Source organism: Lissotriton vulgaris, chromosome 9 (genome assembly GCF_964263255.1).
Source record: "Lissotriton vulgaris chromosome 9, aLisVul1.2, whole genome shotgun sequence".
NCBI lineage: Eukaryota > Metazoa > Chordata > Amphibia > Caudata > Salamandridae > Lissotriton > Lissotriton vulgaris.
Window position 1 is genome coordinate 479554755 of NC_141697.1, and position 21768 is coordinate 479576522.

Consider the following 21768-nt stretch of genomic DNA (forward strand, 5'->3'; position numbering starts at 1 on the left):
GTAAACTTGTGGAAGAGAACAATGTGGACCATGGGGGAGAAGCACATGGGTGCGAGAGAGCAAAACAGAGTGAGGAATATAAGTACACTAGGGTGATCGCTGGAAAATGCATGCAATCTCTTAAAGTGCTTAAATAAAACAAGCATTTGCAATGCAATAGGTCTCGTATTAGGAAAGTTTGAGCTATTGGTCTTGTAAATGAAATTTTTTTTAATTTATGTGTTGGTTTTGAAAATAGCTAAAATAATAGCTTTGTCATTTACAATGCCAATAGTTATAACTATCGCAAATGTGACACCTATAGCATTTGTAATGCTCAGGCAATAACAGGGTCTTTATTTATACAACCAAAGGCCCCAGAGACTATGCAGAGTTATGAAGTCTTGGGAAGATATTGTGAGGAAGGAGGGATGTGTTTGAAAAGGCTCTGGAGTCCTGCCAAGCAGAATAGTAGCTCTAGAGTGTGGGCTTCACAGAGGATCAATCATGACGTCAACAAAGACATGTGTTGGAGGTTATTCCCTTTCAAGTGGAACAAAGGGGAAGTTACATCATGAACATGTTTTGCAAGTGCCTTGCTTTTCCCAGAACGTGCACCACATTAACCGAAGCACTGCACTTCTGTTTCATTTCCAAACATCAGACCAGCAACATTTAAAATTGTTTTCCTTTTTTACAAGCCATATCAAAAGAGACTTCTGCTTGATACTTTAAAAAAACACACTGGATAAAATATATATAAAACCCTTTGATGCTAAGCATGATTTATAAAAAATAATTTAATATTTTTTAAATTGGAAAATAAAAATAATAGATCTACAAAGAAGATGCTAGTGTGGATGGATATAAAGTGCATATGCAGTGTGGCTTATGTGAAATCTGTTTTCGTGACGTGCATGTATATCAGACACTGACCAAAGGGTGTCGTAGTATTCAAGTGTCTGTGCCTAATCACGGGTGGCGGCCAAAAGTGTAAGAAAAGACAAGACGTCCATACTAAAAGGAGGAATCAATTGCAGTCAATGCTGCACAAAAAATAAACTACTGGAGAGAAAGGTAGAAAATCATTCCCAACGAAAGCAGTGGTCACCACATTAATGAGAAGACACTTTTGGCAGACTGGCATGTGTCACTAAAACCAAAGGAGGCTTTAGCACTGGCGCAAGACATCCACCTCCAGCACTGAGACACTAGTCCAGGAGTTCAAAAGGATTGTAAAGAATAGTGTTTATTATTTTTATATAGTATTATCAAAGGAAATAGAACTGGATTTAAAAAGTGCAACCTAGGTGGACAGCAATTGAAGGTAGATAAAAACATAACAGGATTTTACAACTCAAATGAACCTGCTTCAGCTCGTCAGTAGAAAACGAAAAGACGGATATATTGTTACAGAAAATGCAATCTTGCATGATCACAGCTACGGAAAGGCAATGTGAGGCCTTCAAAATTATTAAATAAGTTGATGGGTCTACCAAAGCATGGAGCACTGATTTTTCTTTTTATTTGTCAAATAAATACTTCACAAGAAATATGTGTGCATATGTGAGAAGCCCCATTTTCTATTTGTTTAATTATGTTTGCATTTTTCGGTATTTTCTGCTATGCTGTTCTTTGGCTTTTACTCTGTGAAATAGCCTTGACATCATGTAACCTTTCATGGCAGTTTAAATCTACATCTTATTAAATTACTTTACTTGCTGTCCCTTCATCCACCATGTCTCACCCTGTGTATCAGACTTCTCTCAGACAAATATGGCTCCCACGGTCTGAAGAGTTGGACATCTGGCATTTAGTGCAAATTTTGAGGTCTTTGGTATCCGTGGAGGTCTCTTGGTGTAGACATGGAAATGGGACTACATTTAAACATGTCTTGCTTGCTGTAAGTGTGGCTGTAATATTAAAAATAGAATCACACCCATGTGCAATAAAGCTTGCAGCCTGCTGGTGTTTCTGACTAGCAAATAGGAGAAAGTGCTGCTCATATGCTGGTACACCACTGGGTGGTGAAGCACAATTTCAGGTGGTGGATTAAGAAATGAAAAATAAACAAAGCAACAATATTGACACAGAAAAGTGTTGTATAAATGATAAGAATTTTGCCAAAGAGATAAGTTTCAGGTTTAGAAATGGAGGTTAAGGGTAGAACAGGTTACAAAACGGGTTTTACTGCTGTCCGTGTCATCCCTCTCTGTCTGCACCGCTCCCGATCCTATTCTGTGCGAGAAGCTGGAATTGTTCGGATAACTTGAGAAACCAAGCCCAGTGCACAGAAGCCACATTTAGAGGTCATGCTTGTTCCAATAGCTGACAATGGCCAGACCAACCCCTACTACAGGAGGCTGCAATTAAAATGCCCCCGGAATCCCGCCGCGGCCGCCCCGGAGGTCAGGCACGGTCGTCTGTGACGGGGGCGGGGCCACGTCCAGACCGGAAGAGGAGGCAGGCGGAGTCAATGCGTCTTGCGGCCCGGTGCTCCTGTGAGCGGTGTAGAGCCCCGGGGCCGCGCCAGCAGGAGGTTGGGCGCCGCGTGCTGAGAGCAGAGTCCCCGACATTGGCCAGGTAAGTTCCAAAAGGCTAGGGGGGCTTGGTGCACTTGTGTGTGTGTGTATGCTCGTGTGTGTATGTATGTGTGCGACAGTGACGGCGGGAAAGGGGGGGCCTCGGTGCACTTGTGTGTTCGCGCGTGTGTGTATGTGTGAGGGGGGGTGTCTCTGTATGTATGTGCATGGGCGCTTGTGTGTGTGTCTGTGTGTATGCGCATGCGTGTGTGGTGCTTGAGCTTCCCAGGAGACAGCGCCTGGCCAAAGCGCGCATTCCAGTTTCAAATCGCCTCCAAGGCGATGCGCGCGGCCGGCACTGTGTCCTGGGAAGCACAGTCGGCAACAAAAGATCTCTGGCGAGACACAGCGCTGACGCGCTGTGTTTTCGCTACGAGACCTAACGAGACCTAAAAAAGTAGATCCTAAAGAGTGAGCTGTGGAAGGATACAAGTAAATTGTCAAAAGTACAGGGGAAGGACGGCCACGGAATAAGAAGCAGGCAAAAAAAGTGCCAATAAATGGTAATCAACTGCAGGCTGGCAGCCCCTCTGTGCTCTTGATAAGCCCACACTGTCTTTCGCAATTAGATAACTGCGCTGCAGGCTTGACCTTCATATGCGTAGCAATTTCATGCGCCTTAGAACAACATTTTCAATCAACAACATACCTTTATGAGTGGAACTAAACCGTACTTTGCAAAGTGTTGCTTTGCTGATCTTTTATTTTTTTTATTCTTTGTTCAAACTCCTTCCTTGGTGCCTCTGGCGACACTTCAAAAGTGAAGGAAAAACATGCAGTTTTTGTGTCCAACGCAGACCCTCCCTCAATAAATGAAGAGCCTGGCGAACGCTGTTCACCCAGTTCACTGATCCATCGCTGCTCTGTGTGCTCTTGCTTTGGTCTGCCCATGCCTGGGCGGGGCTACGAGAAAAGTTCTGCGTGATTACGCCTTCAACTGGGTTTGTACATACTACGAGACGCACAAACAGTCATGTGTGCGTAGGAGAGTTCCGTAAAAGATTCGAGAAATATGTAATGAAGTTATACCATAACCGATAAATAACACCGACTTCAAATTCGAAGCCGCTTGGCGCCTTGGGTGTACATAGTAAACAGATTAATGACTGGTGAGTAAACATTTTCCAATTGATTGTTAAGGCAGGCTTTACTGTGAAGCAGCTGGGTGGTGCGGCTGATCGCCGAGAGCCAACCGGTCTCAATATTCGTCATCCGTCAGTACTGTTTCTTTCCTCCTGTTTATTTATACTAAAGTTTCACCGTCATCCCTGCTCCGGCCCCCATTGGATCAGCCTCCACCACGCGGAATGGGGCTGAGCTGCCCTGCTTCGAACTGCACTGTCTGTGGTGTACTTCCGCACACAGGGCACACGTTTGTCAGGTGTTAATTGACTGTTACTCAGCGGTCGAAGTGCATTAAAAACATGCATTGGCATAGCCAATAGGTCTCGCCTTTGGGACCTTTTAAGTGGGATGAAAAAACTGGGAGGGGGTGCCTCATGCGGACGTGACCGATGTAATTAAGGGCGTGGCTTAAAACACTCAAGCCAAAAATCTGTACTTGGCATAGTGTACTCCTCCACTGGTATTTTGCTGCTTCTGTCCATTCATCCAGATATATAACACAACAAGTGAAATTACACCTACAACAAGCCAGCACTATTAGCTTTCTCAATGGTTGTAAATTGCATAAGGTACATATGTTATAATCGATTTATACTGCGCTCCAATACTCAGGAGTGTCCTGGTGCGCGCACATAAGCAACAACTATGAATTTGCTGTATACTATCTTGAAAACTCTTCTGTTCTTGTTCTTAGACAGCCATGCTTTTGATCTGAGCTTCATGAGGGGGTTTTGCTTTACCCCTTACCCTTTTTCTCGATCGCCAGCATTTTATTGTCCGTCCAGCACATTCAAGGCTGATATCGTCTCAACAGCCTGTCCTTGTGTAATGTAACAGGTGCTGATATAAAGCGCTCCCAAGTTTGGGATATAAAACTGAAAAATTAGTTTCTTTGAAATTACATAAAAAACGATGACTTTAAGGGTTCTGGAGTACCGTGCTCTTCTCCGAAAAAGCGCTTCAACGCCTCGTCAGGGGTATTAAGCGTATATAAATGTAATTACAATACAATGATGATGATATTGCAGAGTTACGTTTTTGTGTGTTTTTTCCACCCGGAGGATAAAAAATGGAGATACCGATAGGAACCCGTTTCGGCACATGCTTTTAAGAACTGCAAAGCACCAACAGGACCCGGGCCACTTAAAGCCCTGTACAGGACTTTACCCCATCGCCGGTGCCTCTGCTTTGCTCACTGTAGACCCATGGGGCTCCCCAGTTATACTATCGCAGTTCTGGCCGTTACCCACATATTCTCCCCGAGAGTTAAGGGTACAGATTGCCTGCTCATTATTTCCATTTGCCAGTAAATCCCTATGAATTCTTCCATAGATGTTCGTGATTCTTAACGTACAGCCAGTGCATGTATCGATTCAGGATACAAGAGCATTCACACTTTGGGCATTGCCATTCGGGGTGGTGCGGGGGTTTGGGGGCCTTCATAGTCCGTTTGAAGATGGTGCAGACTGACAATTGCAATACTGGGGATCTGTAGTGACTGTAATGCAACTGATGCTCATGCAAAGCGCTCTGATACCTTCAAGTTCGGTTTGCGCTATTTAAAAATCCAAAAAAAGAAATGTGTACAGGATCGCAAAGTGGCTTTCTCTCTTTAATCCCACAGATGCTCACTGGCGGGGGTGCCGACAAAAGCATGGAAGGCAGCATCTCAATGTAAGTGGTGTAGGGACGGCGAGTGAGCTGAAGCAAAACAAAATGTGGTGCACCCAATGTGCATAATTGGTGAAAAGTGACCTGATCCATGTAGCTGGGTCAGTCGCCAGGGCTGAAACAAACAAACAACTTTATCCCGCCAAAAGGCGGGATAAAGACAACAAAGCAACCATAGAAGATTTTACGACGGGCACTATAAGGAGCCAATTACAGGTGGTGGGCGTGGCCTAAGTCCACAGAGAGACTACACCATATCTCGCAGAGCAGCTCATGTGTGCTGCTAGGCTAGACCTAAAAAGTAAGGGAACTATGATGCTGTGCACAGTGTGGGCGAGGTCAAAGCCGTGGCTAGAAAACCAAATTATTCCGTTACTTTTTTTGGTCTTTCACTTTCGGGTATTGTCATATAAAATAGCATTCAGTTTCTATGTAAAATAATTCCAAGTTAGTTAGTGGGAAACGCACTATGTTCTTTATGAAACCTCTGTTAATTCACTGCAGAGGTCTGTGTCTGTAACCAGAGAGCCATGGAATTGAATCTTGATTGAGGCAGTGGAGAATAGTTAGGAGCGTAACACTAGCCCCTGCAGTCCCTTCGGTTAAGGGGCCAGTGTTATGTACCTTTAAAAAAGAACAAACTTAACAGCTCAGCAGGTAATTCCTTTCCAATACCTCTCAAAAAGAATAAATCTGCCTCATCAGGAAGCGTCAAGTGATTTGAGAATAGTTAGAAGCGTAGCACGAGCCCCTGCAGCCCCTACATTTAAGGCATCTTTAAAAAAGCACAAACTTGGCAGCTCAGCAGGTAATTCCTGTCTAAAGCCTCTCAAAAAGAATACATCTGCCTCATCCGGAAGCGTCAAGTGATTCCAATAATTAAAGCCAATACAGACTTCCAAGCTCCTGTTTGATCTGTTGTGCACATTTTCACTGCTTTCAGGCAAGCAGGCACCCTGACAAGAAGGACTGATTGACTTCGGTTTCACAGCACAGGGGACTCCCCAGCCTTAAATTTCAGCTCAAGCATGTCAGCTCTCAGGATTAACTGTCCCAGGACGGTTATCTTTTCGCAGAAAGTAGGGGAACTGTTTTTCTTAAAAGAAAAAAATGTGAGTGCGCTGTGCCCCTTGGATCCCGGCCACTTGGACCACTGCTGTTACTCGACCTGTTTATGAAATATAAATACGTGAAATATAAACCCTGCTATTGAAATACTCATTTGGATTTGTTAACTTGGCCCTTTAAAACACCAGTCTTGGAGGATAGGGAAAATCTTCACTGTATAGTTCTATCTGATTCCGAGCTCTAAGTGGGCTGAAAAAAAGTGTGGGGGGCTTCTAGAAAGGGGCGTGTCTTATTTCATTTAGGGCGGGAGTTAAACACAAAACGAAGTCGCTGTGACGTCATTAGTGTGTCACCCCCAGTGACCCGACCAGTATTTTGGATTCTGTATGAGCTTTCTGTTATTGTATCCAGGTGTATAACAGAGAAACAGGCATACATCTAAAACCAGACAGGAGTATTGGCTTTGTCACTAGTTAATAAATGATTAACTACAGTGATTTTGTTGTAAATAACTCATATTGGAAATGTATCCATTCTGAACAAATAAAACAGTGAGTTAAAACATTACTGAGGTCTGCGGAAAGGATTTGTCTTTGGAGTGTCTAAATCACTCCCATTATGTTCACTCTGTTAGAAAGATATGCCCTGGTCTCTCCACATCTCGTCTTTCTGCATATCCTACACCTCCTCGTTTTCTTCTTCTGCCCCCTCTTCTGAATGCACTTCCTTAGCGTAATCACCCACCCAACTCACCCATAAGCCATGCATGTCTTTTTAATTTCGCCTTGTCAATATTTTGACAACTGTGTACCTCTTACACACACACACACACTTGCTCAGAATGCCAACCGAAATAGATGAGCACTCCTCCGTGCACTCTTAAGAGATGGCCATGATTGGATGTGCATGTATTTTGAACACTTTTTTTGACCCACAGAAATGCACTGTGCGAAACTTGCACCTTCAGCCTAAACTTCAAAGCTCTCAATCGTATTCCTAGTGTTATACCATGAGCTGTGCCCTCAGGGCAGCAATTTCTGCATTTCAAAATTACTTCTTTTAAACCCTTCCTACAAATACATGGAGAATTTATAACGTTCCTCAAAATATTCAAGGACTGAAGTTAGAATAGTAAATACGCCTCCTGTAATATTTGGGGGACTGGTGCCCTTTCCCCAAATATTCGAGGACTGGAGTTAGAATAGTAAATTCGACCTTTCAGTGTCAACCACACCCACTGCTGCTGTGTGGATGCAATTCAGCTTAAGAAACACGAACATGCGCTCACAAATAAGGGCGTTATTAACATCTGAGTCGACCAAGTTCAAAGCTGGCATTATATAATAGTATATACTGTATACTATATAATAGCTGCATGACAAAAATACAGTAACACAACCTCCAGGAAACAGAGGAACCCTTTTATGGAATTCAAGAGTAATTAAAACATGCGAAATGTTATTAGGAACTAAATCGCTGACCTGGATTACCTTGAATTACATTCATTATTTAGAAATCTATCAGTATTTTTTGCCAGCATAGTTAAGGACTTTAATATAGAGCTCTACTTAATGTCCTTGTCTAATTTAGAGTTTGTTTTTGCATCTTTTTTGTTGCATGCAAGATACGTACTCTGGGAATGCAAGATTTCTGTAGGAATTCTACAGGTTGTTTAAAAAATATGTTCTTGTACCCCTATCCATTTGGGGTGGGTTACTGTCGTACATAAAATGTCGGAAAAGGATAAAGAAAATTACTCCGGGAACCAATGCATTGGTCAATAATGTGTGGCATCAGTAAGGTGATGATGTCCCAATGGGTCGAGTCATGAAAAGTTGGACCCGACAGTTAATTACATTACATTTTTTTTATTCATTTTAAAAATCTACTGCAAAGGATTTGGCAACAAGAAGAAATGTGGCAATACATGTGTGCTCTGGTTTACTTAATTGGTGACAAAGATGCTGCATTTTTAAATGGCTGCAAGGCGTAAGGCACCTGCAGCACAGATCTTTCTGTGCTGAGCTATTTTTAATGGGTAATATTAATTTAAGATAACTGGTGGTTAATGCACTTGCTGGTGAGGTCAGCGTTTTCGCTATTTGCGTTTTGACCCCTTAAGTAAAGTAGAGGTTTCATGTTCCTGCTACAAAGCACCTTGTGAAACATGCAGCTCACAGATCTGTATTTCATGTAGATACGGAAGTTGGTGTCTGCTTCTGACAAATAATACTTTTTTTACCTGCAGTTTTATAAGTTGAAGTCCTAATATAGCACAGTGTGTGATAAACCGGCATAATGGAGCTGCAGGCAAGTTGGAAAGCGTAGATTTAGACACCTTATTGTTTTTTCCCCCTCAATCTGTCATTATGCTAACGGTGCTAAAAGGGCTCCTTTGGGTAACGATAGTCTTATTATTAAAGACAACTCCTGTCAGATGCGTTATGTTTTAAATCCTGCCTGTGTTTCTCCCGATAATGCATATCAGTATTGACAGTAAGTGACTTCTACACCTTCTAACCCTCATTGCCTTGTGTAACGTTTCCTGTACATTGATTACAGACTTGTATGATTTATTGTGTGCGTTGTAGATCACTGTGACAACCTACATGGGGTTGTGTAGCTCTATAAAGGAATAACATAAATTAGTAGGTGGTATTGAAATCATTTGTTTCTGAAGATGTATGACGTTACAACGCATGCTTTTACCACGCATGCTGTTACAACGCAAGTATTACATCGAAAACCATTACAACGCATTACACTTGGGGGTGCTGGATAGTGAATAGTTTAATTTACTATTCCAACTCCAGTCCCCGTGGACACTAGGGAAGGTGTTGGATAGTAAATTAAAACTATTCCTTATCCTAGAGCGCCCCCCAGTGTAATGCGTTGTAATGGTTTTCGTTGTAATACATGCGTTGTAACAGCACTGCGTGGTAAAAGTTGCGTTGTAAAGGTTGCAAACCGTTTCTGACATTCTTATAGTACATGAATGTCTCTTACATTCAGGGGTTGGGCGAAGTCAATTATGTGCCTCCAAATCATAGTTTCTCTTAAGTACTTTTGAAGTAATAAACTCTGTGCCTTTGACTCCCTCATTCTATAGGCATTTAGGTGCTAGGGTTCAGATAGCTCAAAGCCAGGATAATTCTCGAGTAAAATGAAGGCTAATCTCCACTTAAATCAGGCCTTCGTTTTGAGCTGAGCTGGAAGTGTACGAAAAAACCCTCAACTCCTGTTGGCTTGTCCTCCTAACGGAAAGCAGATAGGGTGCAGGTGCTGCTGACTGTTTCCCGGTGTTGGCAGATTACTCAGGGACAAATTCAGCATACTTCACTGGGGCCATCTCAGATTTGGCTCATAATAGCTTTTGGGTCCCCATCATTTCCTGCACTACCTACCGGTAATTAGGAGTTAACATGCACAGTAGCCAGTTTGCACCTGCCTGTGTGTGTCGTGTGTAGGGGACTTCTGGTTCAAATCTCAGTCTTCCAGAAAGGATTGGTCTGGTAATCATCATTTACAAGCTCGTATTTTGAAGTGGAATCCTACCTTATCCTGTCTATCTTACATTGTCAGGCTCAACTTTTTAAGTCGGATCTGTTACATCAATTGGTAAGGGCAGATTAAGAATAGACCTAGAGTATTTCAGTATGTTAGACAACTGTGTATATTTGGTGTAGGCTGTAGACAGTCCTATTGAAACCTTTCTGACAGACTGATAAGCCACTTTGCTTTTTTGCACATTCTAGTGCATGTAGCACTCCCCAGTGAATATTTAGTTAATCTGAGGGTAAACATCAAATTTGAATGCATTTTAATGACGGGAAGTGCATTAGGCCACAAAGAGAAAACAGAGTGGTTAGTTTCAAATAACGTTTTATTAAATGATTAACAAAGTTTCAAACTCAAAATTTTAAACTAGATATAATCAATACATGAATGCAGTAGTCCATGTATAGTTGAAAGCAATTCAAAGTCACATAAGCGAAGACCAATATTATAAAGTTGTCTCAAAGAAAAAGTTAATAAAACCCCATCTCCCTTAAGGAGAGCACCCTACTCTGCTAAGTCGGGGAAAGGCTCTGCTAGCAAATCAAGAAAAAGTGCTCTTGCTAAGAGTACGACAAAGAGGCTGGCAGAAAATTTTCTGAAATCTCGTCTACATTCCATTAGCTTACATCACACAATTCTAACACTTGATACACCTATGCATGGTTCCCATAAAATGGATCGGCCAGATTAAGGCACAAATAGATAACTAAGCTCATTATTTTCTCAAGCTACTACACAATGAGGCTACTCTAAACGTCCTTCAAACTTAGTTATCTGCAACATAATAAGCGATATTGGATTAAGCTATATTCTGAAGGTGCATTGCAACAGTTTAACACATACTGCAAGGGTTGTGCAAATGAAAACATTTTACATGAAAACGGAAAGCCAAGGGAACAGCGAGGTAGTATATGTGGAGTCCGCTTCGCCTACAAGAAAAACAACATGTTATGAAAGCAAGATGGCAACCTGATGTTAGCCATTTTTAATTGCAGGCTTTCGATAGCTATAATCTATCTATGCTTGAAAAATACAGGTAGTATATTTACATGTTAATATGAATGTAATTCTTGGTGTCTACAGCTGAAACCCATGAATGGATCAGCAAGAAGGAGGCCGAATTTCTGGTCAATAATTAACGGAGGACACCCTATTGCTACGTCCTCCCCAAAGTACACAAATTGCTCCACCCACCACCTTTGAGACCCATTGTGTCAGGCATTGACTCCTCATTGGAACGTTTGTCATGGTTCTGCGATCACTTTTTGCTACCCATGGCGAAGAAGACTCCCTAATTTCAACAAGATCCCACAGATGTTATGTTATATGCTGTTTTATACTGCGCTCAATTACTACCGGAGTATCCTGGTGCGAATACACCGCTGGGGAACCCGTCCTGGCTTTCCCTGTGAGATGGTCCCTACTGGGTATCTCCAAAGTGAAACCAGGCATACCTGGCGTATGTGGGGGGCCATAGTGGAGATGAGGCAAGCTAATGCCCAGAGTTGCCGAGTGTGATCCCTGGTTAGAGTAGGCACCGAGGTGAGAATTATCGATTCCGCTGACCCTGGTCCACGACCCTGCCGCGTCGGGAATTGAACCCTGGTCTCGGGCCGTCCTCTGTTCCCGGGTCTGCCGCCTCTAACCAGTGAGCCACACCAATCCACCTAGTACTTAGTCTCATATAAGATACAACACATACCAAATTGACTTGCTGGTTTCTCTCGACGTAGGGGTCCTCAACACCAATATTCCCCAAACAGCCACTTGTGGTTGAGAAGGCCCTAAGTTATGAAGACTGGACGACACACACTCCAGTTAGCTTCATCATGGAATGCGCCACACTTGCTATTACTGAAAACTTTTGATTTCCAGTTTGGTGAACACTTGTACCATAAGACCCAGGGGATTCTCATGGGAAACACTTTTGCTCATAACCTGGCCTGCCTCTATATGGCAGCCTTTAAGGATGAAAACCTCTGACATTTCATGTCCTTGCACTACCAACATATCTTGGTGGTGCAGATACATCAATGACATCCTCATCTTTTGGAAAGGCGACCGGACCACATGTAACGCTTTCTGTTAGTGGGTCAACTCCCTCAACCCTTTCCTACATTTTACCAGTAAGTTATCAGATGACAAACTCCCCTTCTTAGATCTCATGATTCACTTAGAGGAGGGTGGAAAATTGACTATGGCCACATCCTAAATACCACAGACTGCAATACTTTCTTATTTTATGGGAGCCACCATACCAAGGCACTGCGGGACATCCTGCCCATTGGACAATTTAAGAACAATACAAAAAACCACCAGAAGACACTCTGACTTGCGTTACTACATACACTGCTGAGTCCAACAGGATATGCAAGATTATATAAAAAAAACACTGGAACATCCTATAATCAGGAAACCTCGCCATGCCATAACCGAGGTTTGTTTTCAAGCGCACCCCCAACATCAAGGACATGCTGGTACATACAAGTTACTGAAAAGTTTGTTAATTTTGTTACTTGTGTATGGTATATAAGTACATCAGTGCTGAATTTGCAACATGAGGTAGACTCTACCCTCTTTCGCAAGTAAGATCTAAAGCAAGCCTGTTCTGCAAAACCATTGCCATTTTCGCAAAAATCGAAGAATTTATAGCAGTTAAGGCACCAGCAAAGTTAGTAGCGGTGCGACCGATCAAAGTGGATAGCTTTCTGATCTCAAGTCATTCAAGACTTTACCTACAGAAGGAATCATGTTGCCAAAAATATCACCTATGACTTGTCAAGCACTACGTACCAGTCTTCCATGTGTCACCTTCCCGTTATCATCCATCTCGTCTACATGATACACCTTAGGAAACACTAAAGCGAAGTATCAACTGCCAAATCAGTTCGCAGGAGGTTAAAAATAAGTGTTTTTCCCACACATGCACTAAACTCCTGGAATAACAGGATCTTTCCTGAAAATATTTGCTCACCTGCAACATCCAATCTCTGTACACATTCGCTCCAACTCACCATCTGAGGATTATTAACCTCTTACTTCCATCTCAGGTAGCAAAACTTTCCCTCCTGTTGCAAGCCCAAATGTAACTTTCGATGTATTCCTGCTTCTTTCATCTTTTTCCTCTTCTTTCCCCAAATCCACCCTGGTGCCTCTGCTTGTCCTCCTCGCAATCTCTTCCATTGTTTCACCCAATTCTTCAGTAAAATCCTTGTCAGGCTTAGTCAATTTACTCATGACCATAGCTTTCATAAATTTAGTAATATAAATTTTTGTGACAGACCTTAAATAAAGATGAGGCCTCAGGGAGCCATTGACTGCAAATACTAAGGGTGGAGAAGAAATACAAGCATTCTTCAAAAGATCCACCTTACATCAGAGGCAATGTGAGGGCAGATTATATTATCGTGGCTCCTATCTCCAAGAGGGCAAATGCTCCCACCACCAACAGGTCCCCACCGGACAGAAAATGGAAATAGTGAAGTGACAAAAATGGAGAAGTTGGTGGCTACCCTTTGGCACATAGCCAACTTTAATGCCATCCTTAACCGATATGCCCACCAACAGTGGAAGGAAATGTTGAGGTTGATGTAGCACCTCCCTTAGCAGTACCAAGCCCAATCAAAAAGACTCACCAAAAAAGGCAAGGCTATCTCAAACACAGGTGGGGACGGCTGGACTTGAGAACATTGCCTCTAAGTGGGTCGTCAGTAGGATCGTGCTCTCCGTTCTTGGCGTCTTCCTGCTTCTCTTCTGGTTCCTCACTGTCCCCCGATATCACCAGGTGTCCCGTTCACTTGTTCCTGCTCTTCTGTCCTCCTCCGTTGCTTTCCTGTGTTTGTCTGGTCTTCTCCTTCGTTATCTCTCGCCTTTCCTTCCGGATCCCCCACACACCTTCTCTCTGTCTGCAGTTTCTCAAAGGATATGCTGACAACGTCATCACGTGCTCCTTGAACGCTGGTCCATCGCCCTCAGTGTTTCTGGTATCATTTACGGTGGCCATCTTGAAGATCCTGCTCTCAGGGGGGCATAGGATCACAAATGCTTTTGCAGGTTTTTCACTGCCAGGATAGGTAAAACATTACATGATATATGTCTTACTTCATAAATACCATGCACCCTGCTCTATGGACTTTTAAGGGGTACCTTAGGGTTGAGTCATAAAAATTAATAAAAAGAAGGTTTAGGTCTGGCAAAAGGTTTATTTTTGCTAGGTTGAAAAGGCAGTAAAAAAAACTGCACATCCTAGAGACTTGTTTTTATAGTGCTATTTCAGTGAGTTGCACAATGGGTGCTGAAGCCCAGTAGTAAAATTAAGTGTACCATTCCTGGTTACAGGTTATATCTCATGTTTGGGACTTCTACGTAAATTAAATGTCAGTTAGGTGTATTGCAATTTAACGTGTTTGGAAGAGAGAGCACAAGCACTTTACCACTGGTTGGCAGGGGTAAAGTGCCAAGAGCTCTATGGCCAATACATATGGGTTCAGCAGGCGAAAATCTGGGAACCCTACTTGAAGGGCAAATTCCCAACATGGGGCGTCGCTGCTGAAAGGGCAGATATTCAAAAATATTTTAAGGTTCACATGAATGCCATAATAGCATACACTAGAGGGGTCAGAGGAAGAATTCTATTCAATACCCCGGTGAGGAAGAGGTGTATGGAAGAAGAGAGGAGAGCACTAGGTTTAGATTCCATAGCAGCGCGAGCACTGTCCTTTGTGGCACTAACACAACTCATGAAACCTCTGTTGGAGATGCTGCACAAAGCAGATCTCAAATGTCTGACACTCGAAACGGGTGCCTTGTTTGCTGTCTTGTCCTTGTGAAGAGTTAGTGAATTGTAAGCACTCGAAGCTCATTAATGTAACCTACAAATTCACAAGGACAGTGTGATAAAGAGGACAAGCCCACTGTTTCTATTAAAGGTCATCCCATGCCTCCATGACATTCAAGCAATTCAGCTACCAGCTTTTTTTAAATGACCCAAAAACATAGGCTTAAAGAGCCCTGCACAAGCAGGTTGTAAGAAGGGTAGGCATGTATTACTTACAAGAAAGGTGAGAACACCAAACCAGTTCCTCATTCGCACCATACAACAAGGGCACACCGGTCAGAAATGCAGGCAGGTGATGTGTGGTAGCCAAAACTATCCAGACATGCTACAAAACAGCTACTGTAGTGGTAGGACAGAGACCAAGAGCACACTATGCAAGGAAGACCGGGACCACATTAGCGTTCATAGTGAATGTCTCCCTTTAAGACATATGTATGTCTGCAATATGATCTTCCATTCACAACTCCACAGATATTACTGTGTGGATATCCAAGCAAACAAAGAGGCACAGATGTGACAGAAAGTACTAAAGCACATATTCAACTCCACCTCCCAAGGCACCACTACACGTTGAATGTACAGCATGTAAATCAAGAAAAAATGGGCAATGAGGCGAACCAAGTACCTGTAAATGGAAAGGCTCCTAGACCACTTATTGTGATAACTCTTAGCCGTGTGAGCTAAAATCTTAATTCATGGGTCTTTATCCGAACTAGATCTAGTTCCATGCCATCAGCGGTTAAAAGTGGCACGTAGTGTTGGAGATTGACCTTATAGAGTGCCTTTATTATCCTAGCATTCTCTTTATGTGAAAAATAAATTTTCTTGATCATCTCTTTGGTTAAAGAACTGATGTCACCCGTGCTTTCAAAAAGACTGCATTTGTTTGCTTCAGGCAGTCGTCAACTATCCTGCGTGTGAGGCATTCATATTCAGTGTGGTTTAAATTGTAGGAGGCAAATGTGGTAGATTTCCGCATGTAGTCGCGCGCTTTATGGCAGGTATCCACATGTACAAGCGGTCTCTCCATTTTTTTCTTCGCCAGGCATGTGCCGAGCGATGACGTTCTTTGAATGGTGTCTGCCATACACGCACTACACCAAACACTTCCCATTTAGGCCACACTGCTTCTACCCATCCGCACACTAGCATTTAATGTCTAAGCGTTCAGCCTCACTCATTTTCCCATCAAGGCAAGCCACACAGTGCCATTCATTCTCACATACAGCATCGAAATACTGCGTGTACGGGCCACGTGAGTCATATATTCTTTCACCCAAAGGACTGCCCTTGAGTATCGTGCTGCCTGTCAGCAAACGCACTTTGTCACTTGTATGAAGTGCTACATAAACGCAAGTACGATACATTTCAAAGGTCAATAGACACCTACGTGGCAATAGTTATTGCAGTATTTTAGATATGCCGAGCGGTGTACTTCAATGAGATTTGATCACTTTGTATTTTATGCGCTAAATTATTCTACCTTTTATGGTCTGTCAGTTTTTCATGCATTTAGTGATGCTAATTAAATGTGCCAACAACTGTTCATTAATTAGCAACGGCAATTTAGTAGCTGTTGCGAGAAACACACTTTTGATGTATACAGTAGATTAAAATGGGTAATACACCCTTACCACTCAGTTTTTAGGAACTGTAGCTCACACTACCTGTTTAATACAATTATTGGAAGTGAATTAGAGTGAAACCACTATAATGAGAATCCTGCCCTTCGCGTCTCTGAAATCCTAAAATAATGCATAAGCAAAGGGCTTTATCAGCAGCAATTGTGATTTGCTAGTGGAATCTGCATCTTGTTTTAAAAGGTGTCTCCTACTGCGGCTAAAGAGGTGCAGCCGCCCCTGACTGAGCTGCATAGTAGGACTCGATGCGGCCCGCTAGTTTAGCAGTGCAGATACAGCACACCCCATTTGAACAAAGTCATTTTCTCTCTCGGTTCAAATAATGCAACGTCATACTAGCTCTCATACCACATTTAACTGTTCTTCTTCAGAGGTGTTTTCTATCCCCAACCTCGGGGTCGAGCAGTGGTCTTCAAACTTTTTGATGCCGAGAACACCCCCCCCCCCCCCCCCCCCCAATACATTTTTTAAGGTGTAAGGGCCCCTCCGGACAAATTTCTATAACCTTGTACCACCATAAATGTTCTCCAGTGAAACGGTCAATCTGTGGTTGCATCTCATTAGTATCAGCTCAACACCCAAATGTAGCAATAAGCAACAAAAAGGTGATCAGTACAGCTCTAGAAAAGGCCTTTTACAGAGCGGTAACACCTGTTCTTGTTTTATAGTAACTTTTGAATCTTTTGAGTAAATAATTTTTTTTGTTAAAATCTGCAGATTATGCAGCAGGTGATGGATTATGTGGCAAATCTATAATTATGCTAAAATCGCTGTGGCCGCACAATCACATAATTCCAATGGCCCTTGGTATAATAGCTGTAATGCATGGGCTGAAACTTTATTGCACAGCATTAGAGGAAAGCCATACTATATTTCATGGGATGCTGACAGCTTGGTATTTTCAGCTGCATGTACATGCGGGAGGACAGCAGACAAGACAGCTGCTGCTGCTGTATATTTTAAATGAAACTACGAATGGGCCAAGAGGACTACAATTGAAGTAGGGTAAAAATACCCCTAATCCCACATCGAGTAAACCCCGGCTGGAGTCTGTGATGTCTTGTTACATAACTAATGGATACTGTTTTGGACACTCCATATGTGTCTTTCTTTGAATACATTTAAGGCTGCCCTTTGGTCCGTTTTAGTCCTGTGGAAGATCCACCATGATGTATAGTAAATAACACTTGAACGCAGGGTCGAAACGTAGACGACATTACGTTATGTCCTATGTCAGCTATCCTTGGAATGTGTAGAAAAGATATAAGGATACACTGAACAAAACATGTTTGGGACGTTTTGATTATATGTGGTTCCAAGGTCTCATGTTTGTGTATGTGATCACAGGGAACTTTTTGATTTTTCAATACGTATAAGTTAATGTGATGTATTGTTGTTTGTTTTCTGGGCAGCCGTTGAAAAGTGAAATATGAAAAAAGAGGGATGTAAAATATTTGATATATGAAAAATAATATATTCAAAATAAGTTAATGGTTGTGTTGTGTCAATGGTTTTTAAATATCATTTTTTGAAAGATTTTCGTTATTTGAGTTAGAAGCTTCACACATGTTTGTGGGATCATTTGTAGGCACCTCTAGTATTTAATGATTAATGATCAACATTTTACGATTCCCCTTGAGGAGATTTAGTTCACCCGACAGGTACATTCTCGTGGGCAAAATATCTTTCCTGTGCTTCATAAAATATTTTCTGCATGTTCTTTCATACTGCCCTCTTCCTACTGTAGCAGCGAGGACCAGTCTCTGGTGAGAGGTTGAGAAAATTCCCAGCAGTTGATGTGAAGCCTAGAGTGGGGACCCCAGCGACTGCCCACTGAGCTGCTAAGTTGTTTGTGTTGTTGTTGAAGTGTGTTTGTTTTGTGGTGTTCATTTTGTGTTGTCAAGTAGCTTTGTTATGCTGGAGTAACATATCGTTTTATGTGCTGTTGCATCGTTATGGTGTTATTTTTTGGTGCTGATGTGCTTTTAAATGTGTGTATTTTGTTGATGTTTTACAGTTGTGAGGTCTAGTTATTGCAGTGTTGTGTTGCCACGTTGCACCTGGTACATTTGCCTTGGCGCCTTGGCAGTGCAGGTAAATTGACTTAATATATGGAGGAGGAGGGGGGTGGGCAGGTGTCTGCTGCCCCCTCCCACTAGCTTACAGAGCCAGCCGAGCCTCAGGAACTGTCAAAATCTGCCAGAGATGTACAGATTAGATGTTTGGGTTCCCCTCGTTCTCTCCATTGAATCAGTAAACACACAAGACCTCTCACTGAGTGATTTCAGAGCCTTTTATTGTAATCTAGGAACGTGCCGAACATATGCAGAATAACAGTGCCAATTATCACACTTATTGTGGTAATAGAGAAGGCAAAGTAAATATTATGAGAAAAGCTAATGTGATATTTAGTATTTCACCTTCTTGTAAACCACCTGCCGCAGATACTTTAGCAGCTAAAAGCGTTGCAATTGTGAGAGATGGAAGACAATCATTGCATGCCTGATGGCAAGTGCAAGCTGCCCGGAGTTGGCACTGCCAGCAGTCTGTGGAAGGCCATGTTAGACCAGACGTTCCTGGAGTGAGGATCCTTCTTAACTGAAATGAATGCTCTCTCTGCCCGAAAAAGAGCACGCCTCCCCATACTTAATCATTCACATGAGGACCAAAAGAAAATGTCCTTGTAACACTGACACATTATAATAATTATAATAATATGGGAAATCTTATGCAATTGTACCTATGCAGATCAGAACTATGCCTAAATAAAACACTCTGATATTTTTGGAACGATATACATAATATCGAACATCAAGTAAAATTGTTATATTTGCATATGTTCATAATGCATTTAAAACAGTTGGTGACCAAAGACCACAAGTCACTCGTTGCATAATTTTGTTTATGCTGTTGTGCTCTGGGTGTTTTTTGTTATTAATCGCATGTTGACTGAGTTATGTCCTTGTCACGGGGACTTTGTGCAGAGCGGTTGACCAACAGTCGACGCTGAGTGGGTCAATTAGGGACCAAGGACATTTCTAAGGGTCTCATACATAAAATGGTTTATACGTACAGGTTGAGTTTGTGTATGTATTTTATATATATCTATTAGGGCTTGTAAAACCCAGATGTTTTTTAAGGTGGTGGAAAAGGAAAGTCAAATCTGCAGGTGTGATTCATGTCTGCATTAATTGATACCATGGTTATGTGCAGCACCAGGAGTAAGCTTGGCAATGTTTTTTTTTCTATATGGACTTCAATAAATGTTTGTGTGAATTGTGTAAATCCCTTAAAATTGAGAACTTTATCATAAGAAGGATTTTAAAATTATTACATGCCCACTTTTTTTCTAACGTCAATGCCTCGATATTCAGATCCTTTTCCAAAATAATGTTTTCAGTTTTTTCTTCTTCAGATGCCCCCTTATGAGCACAGCAAGCCTGCAATGGAGAAAATGCTTCAGCAGTTCTCTAATTTCAGTATAGCAAAGGATTCCAAATTGACTGAAGATTCTGTATACCTATTGGATATAGACATTCCAAAGACTCAAGAAGAAAAGACAAGTCACTTCCTTGGCGTTTCTTGTTCTGACAATTCTGTAAAGTTGTTTAACAGAGAAAAGCTAACTTTGATAAGGGAGTACGGTGAGAATGCTGGTCTGCTGTATGGAATCAGATTTGCTCATACAAACGACAATGTGTTATTTTCAGCATGCAGTGATGGAACGGTCAAGTGCTGGGACTCTCGTTTATCAAGCTCCAATCCAGCACAGCTGTTAAAAGGTTTTCCTTCAAATGTTTTCATCAGCTTTGATGTCAGTTGTAATGATACATTAATTTGTGCAGGCACAGAGAAAGTTGAAGATGACGCCTTCCTTGTTTTTTGGGATGCAAGAAACACCAATAATGTATCTGCATCGAAACAGCCATTAGGCGTTTATTCCGAGTCGCACAATGATGATGTCACACAAGTCTGTTTCCATCCCACGTCTCCAAATCTCTTACTTTCGGGGTCCACTGATGGGCTAGTTAATGTATTTGATCTGAACAAAGAAAATGAGGATGATGCATTAATAGTCACCTGTAATTCTGATTCTTCAGTGAGTTTTATCGGGTGGTCTGGACAAGATTTCAATCAAATCTATTGCTTGACACATGATGAAGGCTTTTATTGGTGGGATATTGCTCAGTTAGACACTCAGGAACCTATCACTTTATTGAAGATCCAGGATTCAAGGGAGGCGGTTAACACCAATTGTGGTAACCTCGACTATCTGACTGGTGGTTTCTACAATAAAAAGGCAGGTGCATTGTTTGTCCTTGGAGGAGTACACACTGGAAACCTCTACCTTATGAACTGTCAGGCTGATGGACTGCATTATTGGTGCGACCTTAAAGGTGGACACTCCTCCACTCTACGTTCTTTCTACTGGAACGACGAGGACCAGTCTCTGTTGACTGGTGGAGAAGATGCCAGGCTGTTGTTATGGAAGCCCAAAGCTGTTGAAAAGCCTCTTGTGGGGAAAGAATCATTGAAAATGTCTTCCTCTATACTTCAGAGAGTAAGAATTCATAGCAATTCGTCATACAAAATCAAGCAAAAAAAAGGGAAGCACTGACCTTATCTTTGGCCTGGAGTTTTTTTCCATTTGCTGAAAAAGGCTATGACTCTGTGACAGACATTTGATGCTTCTTTAAATTGCATTTGTGGATTGTAAACTAAATGAATCCATTTGTATGATGTTTTTTAAATATATCAGTGTTTTACCAATCTTATTGAAGCAGCCTTTACTGAATTACAATATCTAAACCGGCACTAACACAATGGATGCCTATATGAGCCAGTTGCTATTTCTATTACAATACTTTTCACTTCACTTCCTCTAAAAAGGTAATTAGGGCCGGTTATGCAATAGAGTGGGCAAACAAGTGTCTGCAGCTGTTACTTTGCTGTGCTGTTTATATAGAAGCATAAAGATTGATCAAAGAGTCTTGGTACCAACAGTCTTTGGTCTTGACTTTTTGGTTTACATCTGTTTTTTAGATTCCCAAAATAATCAATACATTACTTCAGATGTATTTTTGTTAGCCTGTATTCTGGAGTTTGTTGTTTTACTATACAGGATTTGAGTACGAGTGATGAGTTTGAGAGTTGTAGTAGTTGACTTATTAATCTTGGGTTTATGTTTCTTGATCACAAGAATGTCTGAACATCCCTGTTATTGGTACTGGCATACCCGTTACCACAGAATATTAGGCAATTATACAACATGGAGTTTCATATTCCTAAAAAGCTGCTGTCTCCCCTC

General features: G+C 41.9%; 1 protein-coding gene across 1 annotated transcript; it reads left to right on the top strand.

Annotated features, from left to right (window-relative positions):
* The first annotated feature begins 3500 nt into the window (after window positions 1-3500).
* WDR89 (WD repeat domain 89) lies at window positions 3501-21232 on the top strand. Its single transcript, XM_086937935.1, has 2 exons — window positions 3501-3670; window positions 19876-21232. Exon 2 carries the CDS (start codon window positions 19876-19878, stop codon window positions 21076-21078), a length of 1203 nt encoding a protein of 400 aa, XP_086794061.1. The 5' UTR covers window positions 3501-3670; the 3' UTR covers window positions 21079-21232.
* Window positions 21233-21768: the final 536 nt, after the last annotated feature.

What these genes read in the sequence shown, in the direction of transcription:
- WDR89 (XM_086937935.1), top strand. Translation starts at nt 19,876, where the DNA reads ATGCCCCCTTATGAGCACAGCAAGCCTGCAATGGAGAAAATGCTTCAG.